The following is a 19,275-nucleotide window of genomic DNA, read 5'->3' as shown; positions in this document are numbered from 1 at the left end:
CAGGCCCGCCCGCGGATCGGTGGGCCCCGATCGCGGGCCAGGCCACCGTGGGGGCACCCCCCGAGGTCAGATCGCCCCGCGCCCCCCCCAGGACCCCGGAGCCCGCCCACGCCGCCTGGTCCCGCCGGTAAATACCAGGTTTGATTTACGTCGGCGGGACAGGCAATTCCTGGGCGGGACTTCGGCCCATCCGGGCCGGAGAATCCAGCGGGGGGTCCCGCCAACCGGCGCGGCCAGATTCCCGCCCCCGCCCAATCTCCGGGAGCGGAGACTTCGGCGGGGGCGGGATTCACGGCGGGGGGTCGGAGAATGACACCCCTGATTAGCAAGTGCAGGTCCCTGCAATAAACCGAAGAAATTAAGAAAGAAAAATGTTTCAATTATAGAAGTTTGGACTCGTACAATATTCAGTAAAATGCATTGTACATTTCAGATTTTTAAGGAGAATGAGAGGTTTTATGGGGGAGGATTTACTGAATAGAATGAAATTGAAAGGTTTGGATGGTTTAAATAAAGAATTAAGTATAGCTGAGAATGAGATGCCCTAATCTAACTTGTGAGGTTGAATTATATTTTTCATCTAAAGCTGTTCTCTCAATGGTGATAAGAACCTTGAGTTTACATTAATGTCTTGAAAACTATTTAATGGAGTTCACTGATCAATTTGGATAAGCCCACAATTGATCACGACATCCAAAGATACAGACTGAACAACAAGTGTGCCAGCATCATCCAAAAACATCCTCATGGAAAAGATCAACTATTAAAGCTCATTTAAAAAATATCAAAGGCCAACAAGGAAAGCTCAATGCTAGCACAGAACCAGGCTATTTGGCCCATCAAATACACACTGCTATATTTCTCTACAAACCACCTATTCTAACTCCATTCTCCTGTCCACTTTTCATGGCCTTTATCAAGTAAATTTTTCAGTTCCTTTTTTAAAAATATATTTGTAGACCTTTGCCTTAAATTTTGACTATTTTTTTGTTTTATTTTTATCCTTTCCGTCTCCAGTTTAAACATTTCCAATTGCTGATCTGTAATTTTACTTTCCAGTTTTTCCTTCCGGTAAATCTGGGAAATGTCTCCTTTTTTAAATTTCACTGTCATTTGCTTTTCTCTCACCATTTCAGACATCATTCAAACGCCATGTTTGGCTTTTCGTTATCAGTCTTTGCGCTGAATCTAATTTATGTCATGATATGCAGACATGCAGATAATAATATACAGACAGGCAGCTAATGAACACAGAGAACAGGACATGACCAATGAGCAGGCAGGACACTCAGGGGTGGTATCTCACTATAAAAGGCACGAGGCACTCACACTCCGCCTCTTTCCACTGATGAACATCTACAGAGTGAGTCAGGGTGTATGTACAGTATCACACCTCCAGCACGTGGCTAAGAGCTAGTCTGGTTCAGTCAGACAGAGTAACCACACTTAGGTTAGCAGAGAGTCGAACTCTGAGAACTGTGCTAACTGTGCTACTGGTTCAATAAATCAGATTGAACTAACTTCAAGCTCTGGAGTATCTTTTGGTTAAAGCTGCATCCAGTTGCAGCCTGTGTTATCCCAGAGTACATAACATGGCAATTTATATCATGATAACTGTTTCCCAAACGTTGCTATATTTCTTGGACACCTATGTGTCCCTCTCATTTTCCAGAAATACGTTGGGCAGTGCTCCCTTCCTTTTTGGGGACTGACTGAGAAAACAATCCTAAATGCACTGCAAGAGACCTCTCCTTTTTCATCTGTAAATTTGCAATTACCATTCTGCCATTAAGCAGTCTTTAATGTATTCCTAGTAATGTGATCAATCCTTTGCTATTACTTAGCTTAACCAAGCTTACTCTGTTTAGATCGCATCTATGTTATATATTTAAACACCACTGCTGACAGTTGCTGTTTTTATGTCATAGCTTTTTACTTTCAGTTTGGACGTTTGGGCTCGCACAGTATACAGTAAAATGCATTGTACATTTCAGATTTTTAAGGAGCATGAGAGGTTTTGGGGAGAGGATTTACTGAATAGAATCCAATTGAAAGGTTTGGATGGGGGACAGCACGGTGGTGCAGTGGTTAGCACTGCTGCCTCACGGCGCCGAGGTCGCAGGTTCGATCCCGGCCCTGGGTCACTGTCCGTGGAGAGTTTGCACATTCTCCCCGTGTTTGCGTGGGTTTCGCCCCCACAACCCAAAGATGTGCAGGGTAGGTGGATTGACCACGCTAAATTGCCCCTCAATTGGAAAACAATAATTGGGTACTCTAAATTTATTTTTAAAAGGGTTGAGATGGTTTAAATAAAGAATTAAGTGCAGCTGAGAATGGGATGCTCGACTTCAGGTCGAGTGAGCGGTCGCACAATGTGGTAATATCAGGTATTGCAGTACCTGAGAGGTGGATGACCATTGGCTAGACCCAGGAGTCTACCATTGGCTAATGTACATAGCTCCGCCCTGAGAGGCGGAGTATAAGAACCAATGCCGTCCCAGCAGCCTTCACTTTCTGTATTGAAGCTGCTGGGAACAGTTCTAGCTGATTAAAGCCTATTAGTTATGACTCACCTTGTCTCGAGAGTAATTGATTGCGCATCACACATTTGGTAGTCTCTGCTCAAGGTGGAATTTTTTTGTCCTTTCCCAGCCTGAGGGGTGAAACTTTGGAGGGAAAGAGGTGTCGGAGTGCAAGGAGAAGGTGTAACTCCTCTGGTGTGGTAGGTGGATGGATCCACGGACTGGGAGTGGGTCAAGAAGAAGGGAGCTGTTGGAGCAGGTGGGTCTTCGAGGTGTGCCACAGGTTAAGATAGCGGAGGGCAAAGGATTTTCCTTTTTATTTTGCCTTTTTATGCCTATTTTTGTTAATCATCATTTTCAATGTCTCTTCCTCATGCTATAGATCGGAAAATGTATTTTTCCTTCCCAGCTCCCAAACTTTACTGGCTGGGATTTCCCTCTTTTCCCCATTATATTGCTTTAAATTGTCTTCTGTAACTCCTTTCAAAACTATAGGTCCCAGCCTTGCTACGTTCAAGGCAGTCTTTACTGTACAACTATCCCTTACTCCTTAACTGGCCTTGGTGTCTGTATGAATCTAAACCTTGCATCACTCTCAAATTTATCTCACTTCCTTAATCCTCTTGAATTGGCGACGACACATTTATGACCTCTGAGGTTTAATCTAATTTTTAATCTAACACTTAATTCCTGGAATTCTGGCTGCAGGGCCCATCCCTGTCCCTCCAGATGTTATTGGTTTTGATGCAAATCATAAAAACCACAACATTCCTGTAGCATCTTCTCCATTAATTTCTTTCCTGTGGTTATAGATGTGATTATCTACTTCTCTCATTCTCTCAAACCTCCTGTTATCTTTTTTTTCTCGATAATTTAGAGTACCCAATTATTTTTTTCCAGTAAAGGGGCAATTTAGCGTGGCCCGTCACCTACCCTGCACATCTTTGGGTTGTGGGGGTGAGATCCACGCAGACACAGGGAGAATGTGCAAACTCCACACGGACAGTGACCCGGGACCGGGATCGAACCCGGGTCCTCGGTGCCATGAGGCAGCAGTGCTAACCACTGCGCCACCGTGCCGCCCGTCAAATCTGCTGTTATCAATATGTTCCCACACTTAACTCCCCATTGTAGGCAGCCACCTTTCTTATAATATCGTGACATTGATTATGGCTGCCTTCACTCAAGTCTTCACTGATGGAAGAAAATATTTCATATTAAACACAGTCTCCCTCAGCAGAGCTCACACTTCCTTCATGTTCCACTTTGATAGTTGGTTAGCTGCTTCGCGTTCTCGCCTGTTGTCACTCTCTGTGACAGAGGGAACACGTGAAACCCCTTCAAGTCTAATACATGTTGGAGTGTCTTCTGCTGTCCTTTGGGCTCAATTACTTTGGACTTGAGTGAACGCAACTGGAGACAGCACCCCCAAAAAACCCCTCCTTCAGCAAGATTCACAGAATGAGTCACAGCTGTCTTCCATTGTAACTTCACTAAAACAGAAGGAAAACACGGCAGCTGCTGAAAGTCTGAAATAAGACCAGAAAATTTGGTAATATCCAGCAGGTTGGGCAGCATCTGTGGAGAGGGAAAGAGTAATGAGGTCATCAGAACTAGCAATGGTTAGAGCTGTAACAGTTTTCAGCAAGTACAGAGACAAAGGACAGGGAGAGGGGAAGAGAAGTTCTGTGATGCGGGAGTGGGCTATGACAAACAGAATAATGGTAAAAGGCAAGTGTAGATGATAATACGAAAAGAAAGAAACAGAAGCTGGAAAAGACTACTGTGACATTATAGAAATGTTCAGTATACAAAGAGTTAATGTCATGTTACAATTAACCACCAGATGGAGCTAGATGCGGTACTATATAAAGCTCTGACTCACAGACTTCTGGGAGCAAGAGTAAAGGCTGGAGTAGAGTGCATAGGAGAGATCTAGAGAGGATAGAGTACAGTTAAAGTTAGAGTGTAGAGACTAGTGTTAGTAGAGTGTAGATTACGCTAATTATTGTTTACCATAGAAGTAAGTGATCGAGCTTAATTTAAGTAGTTTAAATAAATTGTTAATGAACTTGGCTTCTGTGGTCTTTGTGAACTCTACGACATCCATCCTGAAAACAGCATCACAAAGAACACCACATCTACAGCAGAACCATTACTAATAGCTGCTGTCAGGGGAAATGGGAGCAGAGGTTGTGATCGGGAATTGTTGAACTCAGTGTTGAAGAGTTAAATTAAAAAAACTGTACGTTGACATTTATTTCACGTTTCTAAGAATTTGTGAATTACTTACGCTCACACCTGAGTTTGGGTCTGTTCCAGACCCCATTCTTCGGGCAGACCAACTTGCTGAAACCTTGCCCCCTGTACCCACGCAGGCAGGAATATACCACCTCTTCCCCGGGTTCATACACTCTTTTCCCATCCATAACATTTGCATTGTTCACTCCTGGTGGTCTGCCGCAGGCTACAGATAGGGGGAGAAAGCTGTGGTGATTATCAGTACTTCATATTTTCATTTATTTCAATGTATTTCTTCCCTTCCTTTCAGGGTCCCTGTCCCAACATCACATAGCATTTCCAACTGAGAGAAGATGAAAGAATGGAATTTTAAAAAGGCCATTCTGTCCCTTTCACTCATTCATCCAATAGCCATGTTTAACAACATGGACTGATTTAATCAGCAAAGGTGGGTATTGCCTACCAGGAAATTTCTAATCTCGAAATAAACATTTTTTTAAAAGCCATTTGAATTTTCACTAGAACAACACTTAACCAACACTTACCGAAACTGTCAGTCTCCCACATCCGACAATCCTCACCCGATCACCCCGGTTCCCAAGACGATGGGTGGGAATCTCTGGCCACATGTTTCTCAGTGGCGCCCCTTTCACTGGCAGCGGGGTTCGGTCCTCCGGCCGCTTGTCAATGGGGTTCCCATTGCAGCTATTCCACACTGTCAGGAAACCTGAGCGCTACCAGTGGGAAAAGTCAATCGTAGCGACCGGAGAATTCTGGCCAGTGTATCCAGCAACAATCCCCCATCCGCCATACCTCAAAGCACACCACCACCACCCTCACCATGCGTCATTTCCCCAACACCTACCACATGTCAACCACCCCACCCCACACTAAACCCCCCTCAACACACATCAACCCCTCAACCCCCACCAAATTCCCGTTCATGCCCCCACCACACATCAACGCCCAGCACCACACATCAACTCCCTTTAGGGGCATGTACTCCTAACTTTCTAACTCAGAAGTTAGAATGCTGCTACTTGGGCCATATCGAGTCCTACATTTATTCTGCATTATTTAACCTTGACTAATTGCACTCCAACATCTGGTTAAAAGCTAACGTGCTCACTACTCTGCCTTTTGGACAAGTGAGCTCTGCAAATTAATTCACCCTCAATTTTAATCTGAACTGCCTCGTCAGGAAGTGCTTTGCCTCTTCTCTCATTGGGAAGCGATTGCATGTGGATTTGCAGGCATTTGCCCACTTCCGAAAATGTCAGACATCCCGGAATGGAACAAACTGTTGATGGGCCAACTCATCTGTGCTTTGACAAAGAGTCATCGGACTCGAGACGTTGCTGAGATTTTCCAGCATTTTCTCTTTCGATGGGCCAACTCAAGTAGGATGACTGAGAGGCGGCACGGTGGTGCAGTGGTTAGCACTGCTGCCTCACGGCGCTGAGGATCCCGGCCCTGGGTCACTGTATGTGTGGAGTTTGCACATTCTCCCCGTGTCTGCGTGGGTCTCACCCCCACAGATGTACAGGATAGGTGGACCATCCACGCTAAATTGCCCCCTAATTGGAAAAAAAGGAATTGGGTACTAGAAATTTTTTTTTTAAGTAGGATGACTGAGCCCCCCACAAACTCACAGTAATACCAATAAAGTAAGCTGGAGTATCTGAGTATCCAGATATTTGGGTGACAAATGTTACGAAAGCATGCTAAGCAGATTCCAGTGATAAATCATTTGCGCTGTGAATGTGGAATCAGGATAAGGGGGCAGCCATTTAGTACAGGAATGAGGAGAAACCTTTTCACTCATCATGAATCTTTGGCTTTCTCTACACCAGTGGGATGTAGTTACTCGGTTGTTGACTATATTCGGGACTGAGATTGATGGGTTTTTGGGCATGAAGGGAATCATGAAATATGGGCTAGTGCAGGAAAGTGGAGTTGATGGGGAAGTTTGGCCATGGTCTTGCTGAAGAGTGAAGCTGGTTCGAGAAGTTGAATGGCACACTCCTGCTCCTAACTCTTATGTTCTTAGGTTCATGAAATCAAGACAAATGGTTAAAAACTTATGAACTACTTTATCACACTTGCCATTTGCTTATTCATAAGATCATAAGAATTAGGAGTGGGACAAAGCCATTTTTGTAATATCTCTCTCTTCTTTACTTTTCTCTTTCTCTCTCCAACTCTCATCGTTTATTTACTACCCACTTTGATTTCTCTCCATTTTCTTTCCCTCTATCTCTGTGTCTCTATCATTCTCTCACTATGCATTTCCTTGCTTCGTTTTTGGATTCATTTTTCACCATGAGAAAACGGTCTTTTTCCATTGTCCACATTCTCAATTCCTTACATTGCACTGAGGTTTTAGCAGCGATAAGGAAATTGCTGCAGAAGTCCAGCGTCCTAGGTCAGCAAAACCCTTTCCTGTTCCGAAGATTCTATATTCCATTGGGATTTGCATTGAACTTCATCTGTGTTTTCAAATCCTCGCAGTGCAAAAATAAATTTGCAAGCAGCAGAATATGCGCTTCAATTTGACCTTTTACATTTTTTAACATTTACCAATAAATGTCACTAGGGCACAGTGACCTTTGAAGGAGTTCTACTTGTGCATGTCAGCTTATGTTTGTGATCAGTAAAGCAAAACAAGAGAGTTATTGGAGTGCACTGGTATGTCAGTCTGCTTCATTGGCAATGACAGTTCCAGGGCCAAATCTCTATAATTGGCAAAGTTCCCATTTAAACGTGTTAAAATACGACATTTTCACAAGCATATTTACTTAAGAATATAAGAAACAGGAGTGGGCAGAAGACCACCGGCTCCTCGGTCAATAAGATAATGACCAAACTTCTGTCTCAGCTACACTTTCCTCACTATCCTCAGATCATTTATTTTCTGAGGATCCAAACATATGCTCGTCTCTGACTTGAGTCTACTCAATAACTCAGCATCCATAGCTCTCAGAGGCAGAGAATTCCAATGGTTCACAACCCTTTGAGTGAAAAAAATTGTCGTCATCTCAATCTTATCCTGAGACAATGACTGTTTGTTTTAGATTCACCAGCCAGGGAAAACATTCTCCCTTAAGGGCTAATCTCCTTAAGAATTTGATGTGTTTCAAAGCAATCATCTCTCTTTCAGTTGTGTCTTCGCGCACTCGCCTCTCAGTCATAAGGTTGTGGGTTCAAGACCTAGTCCAAGGCTCAAACTCAGTGGTTAGCACTGTTGGTTCACAGCCCCAGGCTCCCAGGTTCGATTCCTGGCTTGGGTGACTGTGCGGAGTCTGCACGTCCTCCCTGATTCTGCGTGGGTTTTCTCCGGGTGTTCCAGTTTCCTCCCACAAGTCCCGAAAGACGTGCTTGTTAGGTGAATTGGACATTATGAATTCTCCCTCAGTGTACCCGAACAGGCGCCAGAGTGTGGTGACTAGGGGCTTTTCACAGTAACTTCATTGCAGTGTTAATGTAAGCCTGCTTGTGACACTAATAAAGATTATCAAATGCAAAAATCAAGGCTGACACTTCAGTCCAGTACGAAAGGAGTGCTACACTGTCAGCGGTGTCATCTTTCAGAGGAGATAGAACATAGAACATAGAACAGTACTGATGTGTTGTGTACTCTGCTACACAGACAAACAAACACTGTTGCGAATGGTACAACTCAGTTTTATTACTATCATTTATTTACAGTGGTAAACTGGTTACTGAGGTTCGACCATAACCCTAGAATCTGTGGACCTATTCCTAATACTATCTTGTGGTGGCACTCAGCACATGGTGGATGTCTGAGTGGCTTGCTATGAGCTCTGTGCCCTGAGCTGTCTCCTGCTGGAATCCTCAGGAAGTGTCGTGTTCCCTGTTTTGTACTGTGTATGCTCTTGCCTGTGATTGGCTGTGGTGTTGTGTGTGTGTTGATTGGTCCATTGATCTGTCCATCAGTATGTATGTGCTATGATGTTTACCTGAATATCATGACAAGTACAGCACAGTACAGGCCATTCAGCCCACGATGTTGTGCCGACCATTTATCCTAATCTAAGATCAACCTAACCTACACCCCTTCAATTTACTGCTGGCCATGAGCTTGTCTAAGAGTCGCTTAAATGTCCCTAATGACTCTGACTCCACCACCTCTGCTGGCAGTGCATTCCACACACCCACCACTCTCTGTGTAAAGAACCTACCCCTGACATCTCCCCTATACCTTCCTCCAATCACCATAAAATTATGTCCCCTCGTGGCAGGCTTTTCCACCCTGGGGAAAAGTCTCTGGCTATCCACTCTATCCATGCCTCTCATCACCTTGTACACCTCTATCAAGTCACCTCTCGGCCTTCTTCGCTCTAGTGAGAAAAGCCCTAGCTCCCTCAACCTTTCTTCATAAGACATGCCCTCCAGTCCAGGCAGCATCCTGGTAAATCTCCTTTGTACCCTCTCCAAAGCATCCACATCCTTCCTATAATGAGGCGACCAGAACTGGACACAATATTCCAAGTGTGGTCTAACTAGGGTTTTATAAAGCTGCAGCAAAACCTCGCGGCTCTTAAACTCAATCCACCTGTTAATGAAAGCCAACACACTATATGCCTTTTTAACAACCCTATCAACCTGGGTGGCAACTTTGAGGGATCTATGTACGTGGACCCCAAGATCCCGCTGTTCCTCCACACTTCCAAGAATCCTGCCTTTAACCCTGTATTCAGCATTCAAATTCGACCTTCCAAAATGAATCACTTTGCATTTATCAAGGTTGAGCTCCATCTGCCACTTCTCAGCCCAGCTCTGCATCCTGTCAATGTCCTGTTGTAACTTGCAATAACCCTCAACACTATCTACAACTTCCCCAACCTTTGTGTCATCGGCAAACTTACTAACCCACCCTTCCACTTCCTCATCCAAGTCATTTATAAAAACCACAAAGAGCAGAGGTCCCAGAACAGATCCTTGCGGGACACCACTGGTCACCGACCTCCAGGCGGAATACTTTCCATCCACTACCACTTGTTGTCTTCTTTCGGCCAGCCAATTCTTTATCCAGACAGCCAAATTTCCCTGTACCCCATGCCCCCTAACTTTCTGAATGAGCTTAACATGGGGAACCTTATCAAATGCCTTACTGAAATCCATATACACCACATCCACTGCTCGACTGCTCGTCACATCCTCAAATAATTCAATGAGGCTTGTGAGGCATGACCTGCCCCTCACAAAGCCATGCTGACTATCTTTAATCAAACTATGTTTTTCTAAATAATCATAAATCCTATCTCTCAGAATGCTTTCCAGTATTTTGCTCACCACAGACGTAAGACTGTGGTCTGTAATTCCCAGGGATTTACCTATTCCCTTTCTTGAACAGGGGAACAACATTCGTCTCCCTCCAATTATTCGGTACTACTCCAGTGGAGAGTGAGGACGCAAAGATCATTGCCAACGGCGCAGCAATCTCCTCTCTCGCTTCCCGTAGTAATGTTGGGTATATCCCATCAGGCCCAGGGGACTTATCTATCCTGATGTAAACCAAAGTGTCCTCTGCCAGGTTGGCTGGATGCCACTATTTTGAAGGAGAACAGGGGAGCTATACCCAGTGTGCTGGCCAATAATTGTTCCTCAATCAGTATCACAAAAACACATTACCTGGTCATTATCACATTGCTCTTTATGGGAGTTTGCTGTACGCACATCGGCCACCACATTGCAACAGTGACAAACTTCGAAAGTACTCCATTGAATATATAGTGCTTTGCGACATCCCATGGTGTAAAATGTGCTTTCTTTCCTTTTTATAAACTTTAGGGAGTAGAGGGCCAGTCTGCTAATTTTCTCTTCATAGAACAATCTTCTCATTCCAAGAGTCTAGTGGACCTTTCTTGTACTCCCTCTAAGACAAGCATATATTTTCCTGAGGTATATTATAATATCTGACATCAGACAATATGTCATTACAGAACAGGAAACATCCAGCGGCGCAAAGGGCTATCTTGGGTAGAAAATAAGAATGCAAGATCTGCACCATCACCACTCGCTGGCGTGCAAGTACAGCCCAACAAAGGAAACATTAACTTAATAGTTTTAAGATTAATTTCCTGGAGAGTGAGTTCTCAATATTCACTCAACCCATTGGGAAAAGGGCACAGGATGAACTCCAAAACACATCATATTTCCTAATGTCGGTTTACAGAGTGCCGCTATTAGATACATAGTAAACCCTAAATGGTGAAAATGAGAAATAATAGAGACATAATGGAGCAAAGAGATTTGTGGTCCAGGTAGATAGATGACTAAAATGCCGTAAACAGGTTCAGGATATAATCAAAAGGACTAATAAAATGCTGGCCTTCGTACTTAGAGGGCGGGAATACATGGGGGTAGAAGTCATGCTTCAACTGTGTAAAGTGCCGATTGGACAAATATGGAGCATTGTGAGCAGTTCTAGGCGCCACACCTTTGGAAAGATATATGTTGACCTTGGAGGAAGGGCAGCATAGATTTATTAGAATGATATTTGGACTGTAAAGATTAATTTATGAGTAGAGATTACACAAACTATGGTTGTGTTCCCTGGAATTTGAAATGAAAATAAAAATCGCTTATTGTCACAAGTAGGCTTCAAATGAAGTTACTGTGAAAAGCCCCTAGTCACCACATTCCGGCACCTGTTCAGGGAGGCTGGTACCTGGGAATTGAACCGTGTTACTAGCCTGCCTTGGTCTGCTTTCAAAGCCAACGATTTAGCCCCGTGCCAAACAGCCAATTTAGATGGCTAATGGAGTTTTCCAGATATTAGGAGGAATTCATAAGGTAGATCGAGTGAAACTACTTCTGAGGGTTGGAGGATTGAGGATTAGGGGGACATAGCATAAAAATTAGTGCCAGGCCTTTCATAATTAAGATAGGAAACAGTACTACATGCAAAGAATGGTAGAAGTTTGGAACTCACTTTTTGCAAGTGGCAGTTGTTACTAGATCAATTGTTAATTTTAAAATCAAAGGCATTAAGAGATCTGGGTTAAAGTGGGTGTATGGGGTTAGGTTACAGATCAGCCATTGAGTGGCAGAACAGGCTCCAGTGGCTAACTGTCTTCTTCCTGAACCTATGACCCAAGGGAATGTTATGTAATGTTGAAGATATAAAAGAAACAGTAATGTATTTTTTCTTAGTCAACAAATTGCTAAATTTGCTAAAAGAAACAGTAATGTATTTTTTCTTAGTCAACAAATTGCTCTCAAAAATAATTAAAAGTAAAGGGACCAGCTTCCCCAAATGCTGGTTGTCTAGCCGGTCTGGGTGTTCAGCCAGTCAGCTTTGCAACCCAACAAGGTCCCAGGTTCAATCTTGAGCCTGTACGGTACTTGGATTAACAACTCTGAGATAGCGTAACAGTGCAGGGAATTGCAGGAATCCCAGACTTGATGACTATCTAACTGGTCCTGTGCAAGCTGGAGGTTGAATGAGGACAGGATTCAGCAGAGCTGTGGTACGGACCATTACCCTGATTGGTACTCACTAGCTAAGCTTCCCCACAACTGATGATCATTTTGGTGAGGTGCCTGGATTAGGGAGGCAAAACCCAACAAGGACTCAGCACCTTCTGGAAAGAGAGATTGATAAGAAAAGGGAGGGGAGGAAGTTCATTGAAGCTTTGAGCATTTGACTTACTGACTTACCTGCTGAAACATAGTCACAAAAGCACAGTTGATAAACTAAAGCAAGGAGGAAATATTTGGTAATCATTTTCCCGGTTTCTCGAAAGCTGAAATGTGGAAAACACAAAATGAAATTGTTGCTGCCGACAGCTGGATTCCTGTGCTCTGGAAGTCTGACGTGACTGGAGGGGGGCTGTATATATCACAAACACTTGAGTGAACCAATCGAGAAATAGGTTACTGACCGTGGAAATGCACAAAGGCCACCTCCCGATGACATTGTGAAACTTTCCTGATTCAGGGATTTCTCAATCAGCACACTTTCCAGAACAAAGAAACACTAGTTTTGGATGTTTGAGTGGTCTGATACTGCAGACAGAATGTCCTAAATCTCTCAGAATATTGATGTGGCCAGTTAAAGGTAGAAAACTGCTGGAGATCTGAAATACAGACAAAATGAATGCTGGGAGTAGGGGACAGGCTAATCAGAATCTGAGATAAAAGAAATCCATCCACACTTGAGGGTTGGGTCAAACATCAACAGATATTCGGGGCGTCGGATGGGCCTGCGCTGAAGGCGGATATGGGGCAGATGTCTTCGCCTTCACCTCACTGATTGCTCGTCGGTGGGTCTTGATGGGGTGGAGGTCAGCTTCTCCACCCTGTGCCTCGGTGTGGCGGGGGGACCTGCTGGAGTTTCCGACCCTGGAAAAGGTGAAGTTTGAGCTGGGGGTTTCTACAATTGTTGGGGTTTGTTCATCGTCCACTTTTGGGAGTTGGTTACCGTTGGCTGCTGAGGGAGGGGGGAGGGGTTTGGGAGTTGGTTACCGTTGGCTGCTGAGGGAGGGGGGAGGGGTTTGGGAGGGTTTGTTACCGTTGGCTGCTGAGGGACGACGGGTTTTGTCAGGGTTGGTTTTTTTTGTTTGATGTTGTTTGGGGTTGTTTTCGTATTGTGAAAATGTTGAAAATTTGTTGAATAAAAATACTTTAAAAGAAAACAGCATCAACGCAAGATATTTTTCACCACCTACTGATTTATCTCCAGTGTATTTCCAATATATTTTGTCGTGAATTAACAAGGCTGTTTCAATGTGATTGGTTGTTTTATTTGATTACGGTCGCACTATGGCTTCACAGCTCCAGGGTCCCAGGTTCGATACCTGGCTTGGGTCATTGTCTGTGCGGAGTCTACACGCTCTCCCCGTGTCTGTGTGGGTTTCCTCCGGGTGCTCTGGTTTCCTCCCACAAGTCCTGAAAGACAAGCTGTTAGGTGAATTAGACATTCTGAATTCTCCCTCAGTGTACCCGAACAGGCGCCGGAATGTGGCGACTAGGGGCTTTTCACAGTAACTTCATTGCAGTGTTAATGTAAGCCTACTTGTGACAATAAAGATTATTTTTATTATTATTATCACTGGCTATTAACAAGACCAACACTTGTCCGAGGTATTCTGATTGCAACATAAACAATAATGGATAGAAATGGCAGGAGCTGGGAATTTATGTAAATCTGGAATTTAAAAATGAGTATCGGTAAATGATGACCATTAAACTACTGGCTTGTTGTAAAATAAAACATCTGAACACTAATGTCCTTTGGAGAAGGAAATCTTCCATCCTTACCTGGTCTGACCTATATGTTACTCCAGACCCACAGAATTGTCTTTGACTCGAAAGTCATTCAATTAACAGCCCTTAGGGATGGGAAATAAATACTGGCCTAGCCAGTGATGCCCCAAATCCTGAAAGGATATATTTTTTAAAGTCTATATAAAACACTAATGTTAAATTACAGTTCTAAACTGAAGACCAACAGCCTGTGCCACTCACTCATTGTAAGAGGGGGTATGGTATATTCCAACTGAATAGAGCTATAATCAGTCACACCTCTCCACCTTTCCCTTATTTTATTGAAAGGGTGTGGAATGGTTGGTCAGGATGAAAGTCAGGGCCAAAGGGCTCAGTACCTCTTGCTGGTAAGATTTCTGGTAACTGACTTTCCACAGGACAACAACATTTTAGCAATGTTTATTTAACAAATGCTGCAGTGTAGAGACAAGGTCCATCATATCAACTTCAGTCAGTCAACACAGGCAGTCGCCGAAAGATTAAGAATGATTATTTATAAGTAACTTTTAACTCTTTAGCAGCTGATCTTGAATGTGTTTGTTTTGTGTGTGTCAGAAGGGACTATCTTGGTCATTGCTGCTCCAGCTACTTTTCACACAGTTCTCAGTTAAACCGTTTCTGTATTGTGCGTATGCTTCAATGAAAGAGACTTGGTGTAGTTTTCGGACAACAGTAACAAGGTTTTGGATGAGCTCATGTCAATGGAGAATGGGAGGGATGGCGCGGTGGTGCAGTGGTTAGCACAGCTGCCTCACGGTGCCGAGGACCCGGGTTTGAATCCCGGCCCTGGGTCACCGTCCGTGTGGACTTTGCACATTCTCCCTGTGTCTGAGTGGGTCTCACCCCCACAACCCAAAGATGTGCTGGTTAGGTGGATTGGCCACGCTAAATTGCCCCTTAATTGGAAAAAGAAGAATTCCTACAGTACAGAAGCCGGCCATTCGGCCCATCGAGTCTGCATCGACCCTCTCAAAGAACACCCCACCCAGGACACTCCTCCACCAGATCCCCGTAATCCCATCCAATCTATACATCTTTGGCCAATATGGGGGAATTTAGCATGGCCAATCCAGCTAACCTGCGCATTTCTGGACTGTGAGAGGAAACCAGAACACCCGGAGGAAACCCACGCAGACACGGAGAGAATGTGCAGACTCCGCACAGTCGCTCAAGGCCTGAATTGAACCCTGGTCCCTGGCACTGTGAGGAAGCAGTACCAACCACAGTGCCACCCCATCGTTCCCTTCCTTGAGTGAAGGGAATCCTCCACCCTTCCTAGTCTGGCCCATTTATGTCTCCAGTCCCACTAAGCATTCTATTTTTAGTGATCTCTTAAGTTACCTAGCAAGCCGTGGTGTATCTTTGGTGTATCCTCTCTGTATCTATGCCATGTTCTATCTGTGCTGTATTCTCTCTGTACCAGTACCATGTTGTATCTGTATATGTACTGTATTCTTTGATTTCTTTGTTATGTTTAGCACCTGTCCTGTTTCCTGTCATGTTTGCAGCCATTAACCTTGGGCAGGAAGCCACAGGAACCAAGATACACTGGGCATTTGTGTGGACATTACATTTAATCAGTAATTTGAAAATCCAGTTAGACGGAATGAGAACAAAAATGGTCAGTTGTGTAACAAATAACCAACCTAAGTAATGGTAACTCAGATCTCTGTGATACTAAATCACAGCCAAGATATAGAATGAAAAGGCCTAGATTTCTGTAGACACATGGGGATTCTAGGGGCCTTTACAAATGTTGGGCATCTGGATCTGGAGCAGGAACGGGTCATGACTCCCACTTGTGGAAATCAGAACTCAGCAGAGCCATTTGACCTCAGTGCTGAGTTAAAGCAGACTTCATTTCCGCTGCAGCTAGGGCCTTATCCCACAGTGTGTGAGTTACAATTTTTTAGAGTAGATGTAAATACTCATGAAAAGCATTTATGACTGTCGAACTGTCAAGCTGTCAAGTTATTTATACACCCTGTGCTTTGAAAATGGAGAAAGAATCTGCTTGCCTGTGTTTGTGAGTTGAAAAAAAAATGTTCTTGCAATTTCAATAGCTGTGTGTTGATGTAACCCTAAGTACTATCATTGTAGCATATAGCTTGACTACTTTCATTATCACAGTGAGGACTGTACATTTGCAGTTTTATTGACAGCTCAAAGAGGCTATTAAAGGATTTGCTGTCTTTGGTGTTTGAATACAGATTTCATTTTTATAAGGGATTAAGTAATTGAAGGGCTTTAAATGTGTTTAACGGGCTTTTATCAGTGTGTGTGTTTTTGTAGTATAGTAAAGTCCATTAGAGATATTTAGAACTTTATTTTATTTCATCGCAACATGTCTCCTCATCTCTGTCCATGGTGGATGCTGGGTGAGTTGGCATGGAGTGTTTAGGGCAAAAGGCAGTTGGTGGGGTGGTCATGGATTGGCACAAAGTTGACATAGGGGCTATAAGTGCCATCATGTTCGGTGAGGCATGTGTTGGCATATGTGAGCATTGGGAGTGGGTGGGGGGGCGCTATGTTTTATCGGTGAATATCCATTTACCAAATTCAGCAGAAGCTAGGTAAATTGGCCACACTAAATTGCCCCTCAATAAAAAAAAAATCCTTGCTTTCATCCTTTATGTCTCTGTTTATGAGCTCCATTCAATGATTTGTGCACAAACAACCACAATTCTCTCTGTTCATGCGTCCCCTTTAGAATTGTATTTCTTCATTCTTCCGACCAAACACCAGCACTTCACATTTATCTGCATTAAATCTCACCTGGCACTCGCCCACCTATTCCACCAGCCTATCCATATTCTCCTGAAGACTATCACCAGTCTCCTGACAGTTCACAATAATTGGAGGTTTTGTGTCACCTGCACGTGTTGTAATTGTGCCTCGCACATCCAAGGCTAGGCTATTAATATGGATAAAGATAAACAGTGATCCTAATATAGGTCCCTGGGGATCCTTACTATATATCTTCCTCTAATCTGAAAGAACAACAAAAAAATCAAGAAAGCTATGTTTGAGAGTGTATCCTTTGACATTGCTGATGTGTGTGAACTGCTCATTTGTTCAATGTTAGGGGCAGCATGGCAGCATTGTGGATAGCACAATTGCTTCACAGCTCCAGGGTCCCAGGTTCGATTCCGGCTTGGGTTACTGTCTGTGCAGAGTCTGCACATCCTCCCCGTGTGTGCATGGGTTTCCTCCGGGTGCTCCGGTTTCCCCCCACAGTCCAAAGATGTGCAGGTTAGGTGGATTGGCCATGATAAATTGCCCTTAGTGTCCAAAATTGCCCTTAGTGTTGGGTGGGGTTACTGGGTTATGGGGATAGGGTGGAGGTGTTGACCTTGGGTAGGGTGCTCTTTCCAAGAGCCGGTGCAGACTCGATGGGCCGAATGGCCTCCTTCTGCACTGTAAATTCTATGATAATCTATGATAAGCATTCACCGCTACTCTCTGTATCGCGTCAACTTTGTACCACTACTGACAACTATCCCTTTTATTCCATGGGCTTCACATTTGCTGGCACGTACATTATCTGGCACTTTATCAAGTGGCACTGTGCGTTGGGCAGCACAGTGGTGCAGTGGTTAGCACTTCTGCCTCATGGCGCCGAGGTCCCAGGTTCGATCCTGGCTCTGGGTCACTGTCCATGTAGAGTTTGCACATTCTCCCCGTGTTTGCGTGGGCTTCGCCCCCACCACCCAAAGATGTGCAGGTGGATTGGCCACGCTAAATTGCCCCTCAATTGGAAAAAATGAATTGGGTACAGTAAATTTATTTTAAAAAGAAAAAAGTGGCACTGGACGAAATTCTCTGCCTCACGAAGCCGCAAACACGAACCGGCAGAGAATCGGGCATCTGGCCAAAATCAAGGTCCACGCCTGGTGCCGATTCGGGCGCCATGGTCAGGCCCATTGCTGGTGGCGATAACCAGGTTTGCCCCCCCATGCCAGAGGTGCCATGCAAAAGCGGCATTTGTATGCATTGAAATGTGATTAGCGGGTTGGGCACAGTATGCTCACCTGAACATTCACAGGACACAGGCAGCGCTCAGCAGAGTGAGCGGCCAGGGGTCTGTAAGGAACACCAAAGTGGTGCGTTTAAAAGACAGAATGCAGCGATGGTGGTCTGAGCCAGGCCACCCGAGTCGGCGATCCGCTTCTCCTCTCAGGTGGAAGTCTCCTGGGCGTGAATTACTGCGAGTAATTTCAAACGGGGACGGCACCATGGCTACAGAGGGCGAGTGAGAGGCTAAGAAAACCCAGAAAAACCATTGAACACTGTCGGGTTTGCTGGGGGATGGCTGCCCAGGCCAAGGGCAGTAGCAGGTAGTGACTTTGTGCCATGTCCGTGGACTTGGCGTATCCGCCTCAGGATTGGGGTGGCCTGGCTCAGACCCCCATTGCTGCATTCTGACTTTTAAACACACCCCTTTGGTGCTTCTTACAGGCTCCTGACCACTCACACTGCTGAGTGCTGCCTGTGTCCTATAAATGCTCAGACGATCGTAAATTCCCACCCGAGGTCATTAGACCTTTAAATGTCCGTGTCCCGCCTGTGGCGATCTTGCAGTGGGCGGGGCGGAAGAATCCAGCCCCTAGTCTCCCAAATGGAGAATGTCACCCACTGTCTGCTAATCTGGACTGAGTGCTGTTTGGTTGAAGTCCATATACACCACATTAACCACACTACCTCCATCGTCTATCTTTGTTATCTTATCAAAAGACTTAATCAAGCTAGTTAGAAAATCACTGCTGACTTTCCTTAATTAATCTTCACTTGCCCAAGCGATTGTCTTGGGTTATCATCTCTAAAAGCTTTCCCACCACCGGGGTTAAACTGACTTTGGCTTTTGTCATGGGATTAATCTCTCCACCCTTCCTTGAATAAGGGTGTATCATTTGCAATTCTCCAATCCTCTGGCACCAAACCCTACCTAAGAAGGATTGGAAGGATTGGCCGAAAATCTGCAACTTCAACTCTTGTTACCATTCGCATCCATGAATGCATTCAATCCAGCCCTGGCGACGTGTCAACTTCAAGTACAACCAGCTTCCTCTTCATCAATTGTTAGTCCGCTCAATAGCTCAACCACTTTCTCTTTCATTACAGGCAGCCTATTGTTCTATCACAGGGGTTGTCTGCCAATCTTTGATTCCGATATACGTGGGACAGATCAGCTCTCACCCCACTGAAGTTGGCCCTCTTC

General features: G+C 44.6%; 1 protein-coding gene across 1 annotated transcript in view; it reads right to left on the bottom strand.

Annotated features, from left to right (window-relative positions):
- The window catches only part of LOC140395680 (beta-2-glycoprotein 1-like), a 51,451-nt gene extending 38,825 nt beyond the window's left edge, over nt 1-12,626 (bottom strand). The window contains exons 1-2 of the mRNA XM_072483750.1: nt 12,450-12,626; nt 4,816-4,989 (exon numbers count right to left, since the gene is read on the bottom strand). Of these exons, the coding sequence (XP_072339851.1) occupies nt 4,816-4,989; nt 12,450-12,516 (241 nt within the window). The 5' untranslated portion in view covers nt 12,517-12,626. The remainder of the gene's footprint in view (nt 1-4,815; nt 4,990-12,449) is intronic.
- Between the last annotated feature and the right edge of the window lie 6,649 nt (nt 12,627-19,275).

Source organism: Scyliorhinus torazame, chromosome 18, assembly GCF_047496885.1.
Source record: "Scyliorhinus torazame isolate Kashiwa2021f chromosome 18, sScyTor2.1, whole genome shotgun sequence".
Lineage (NCBI taxonomy): Eukaryota > Metazoa > Chordata > Chondrichthyes > Carcharhiniformes > Scyliorhinidae > Scyliorhinus > Scyliorhinus torazame.
Note: the sequence above shows the minus strand (reverse complement) of the source record. Positions and strands in the feature narration are given on the sequence as shown.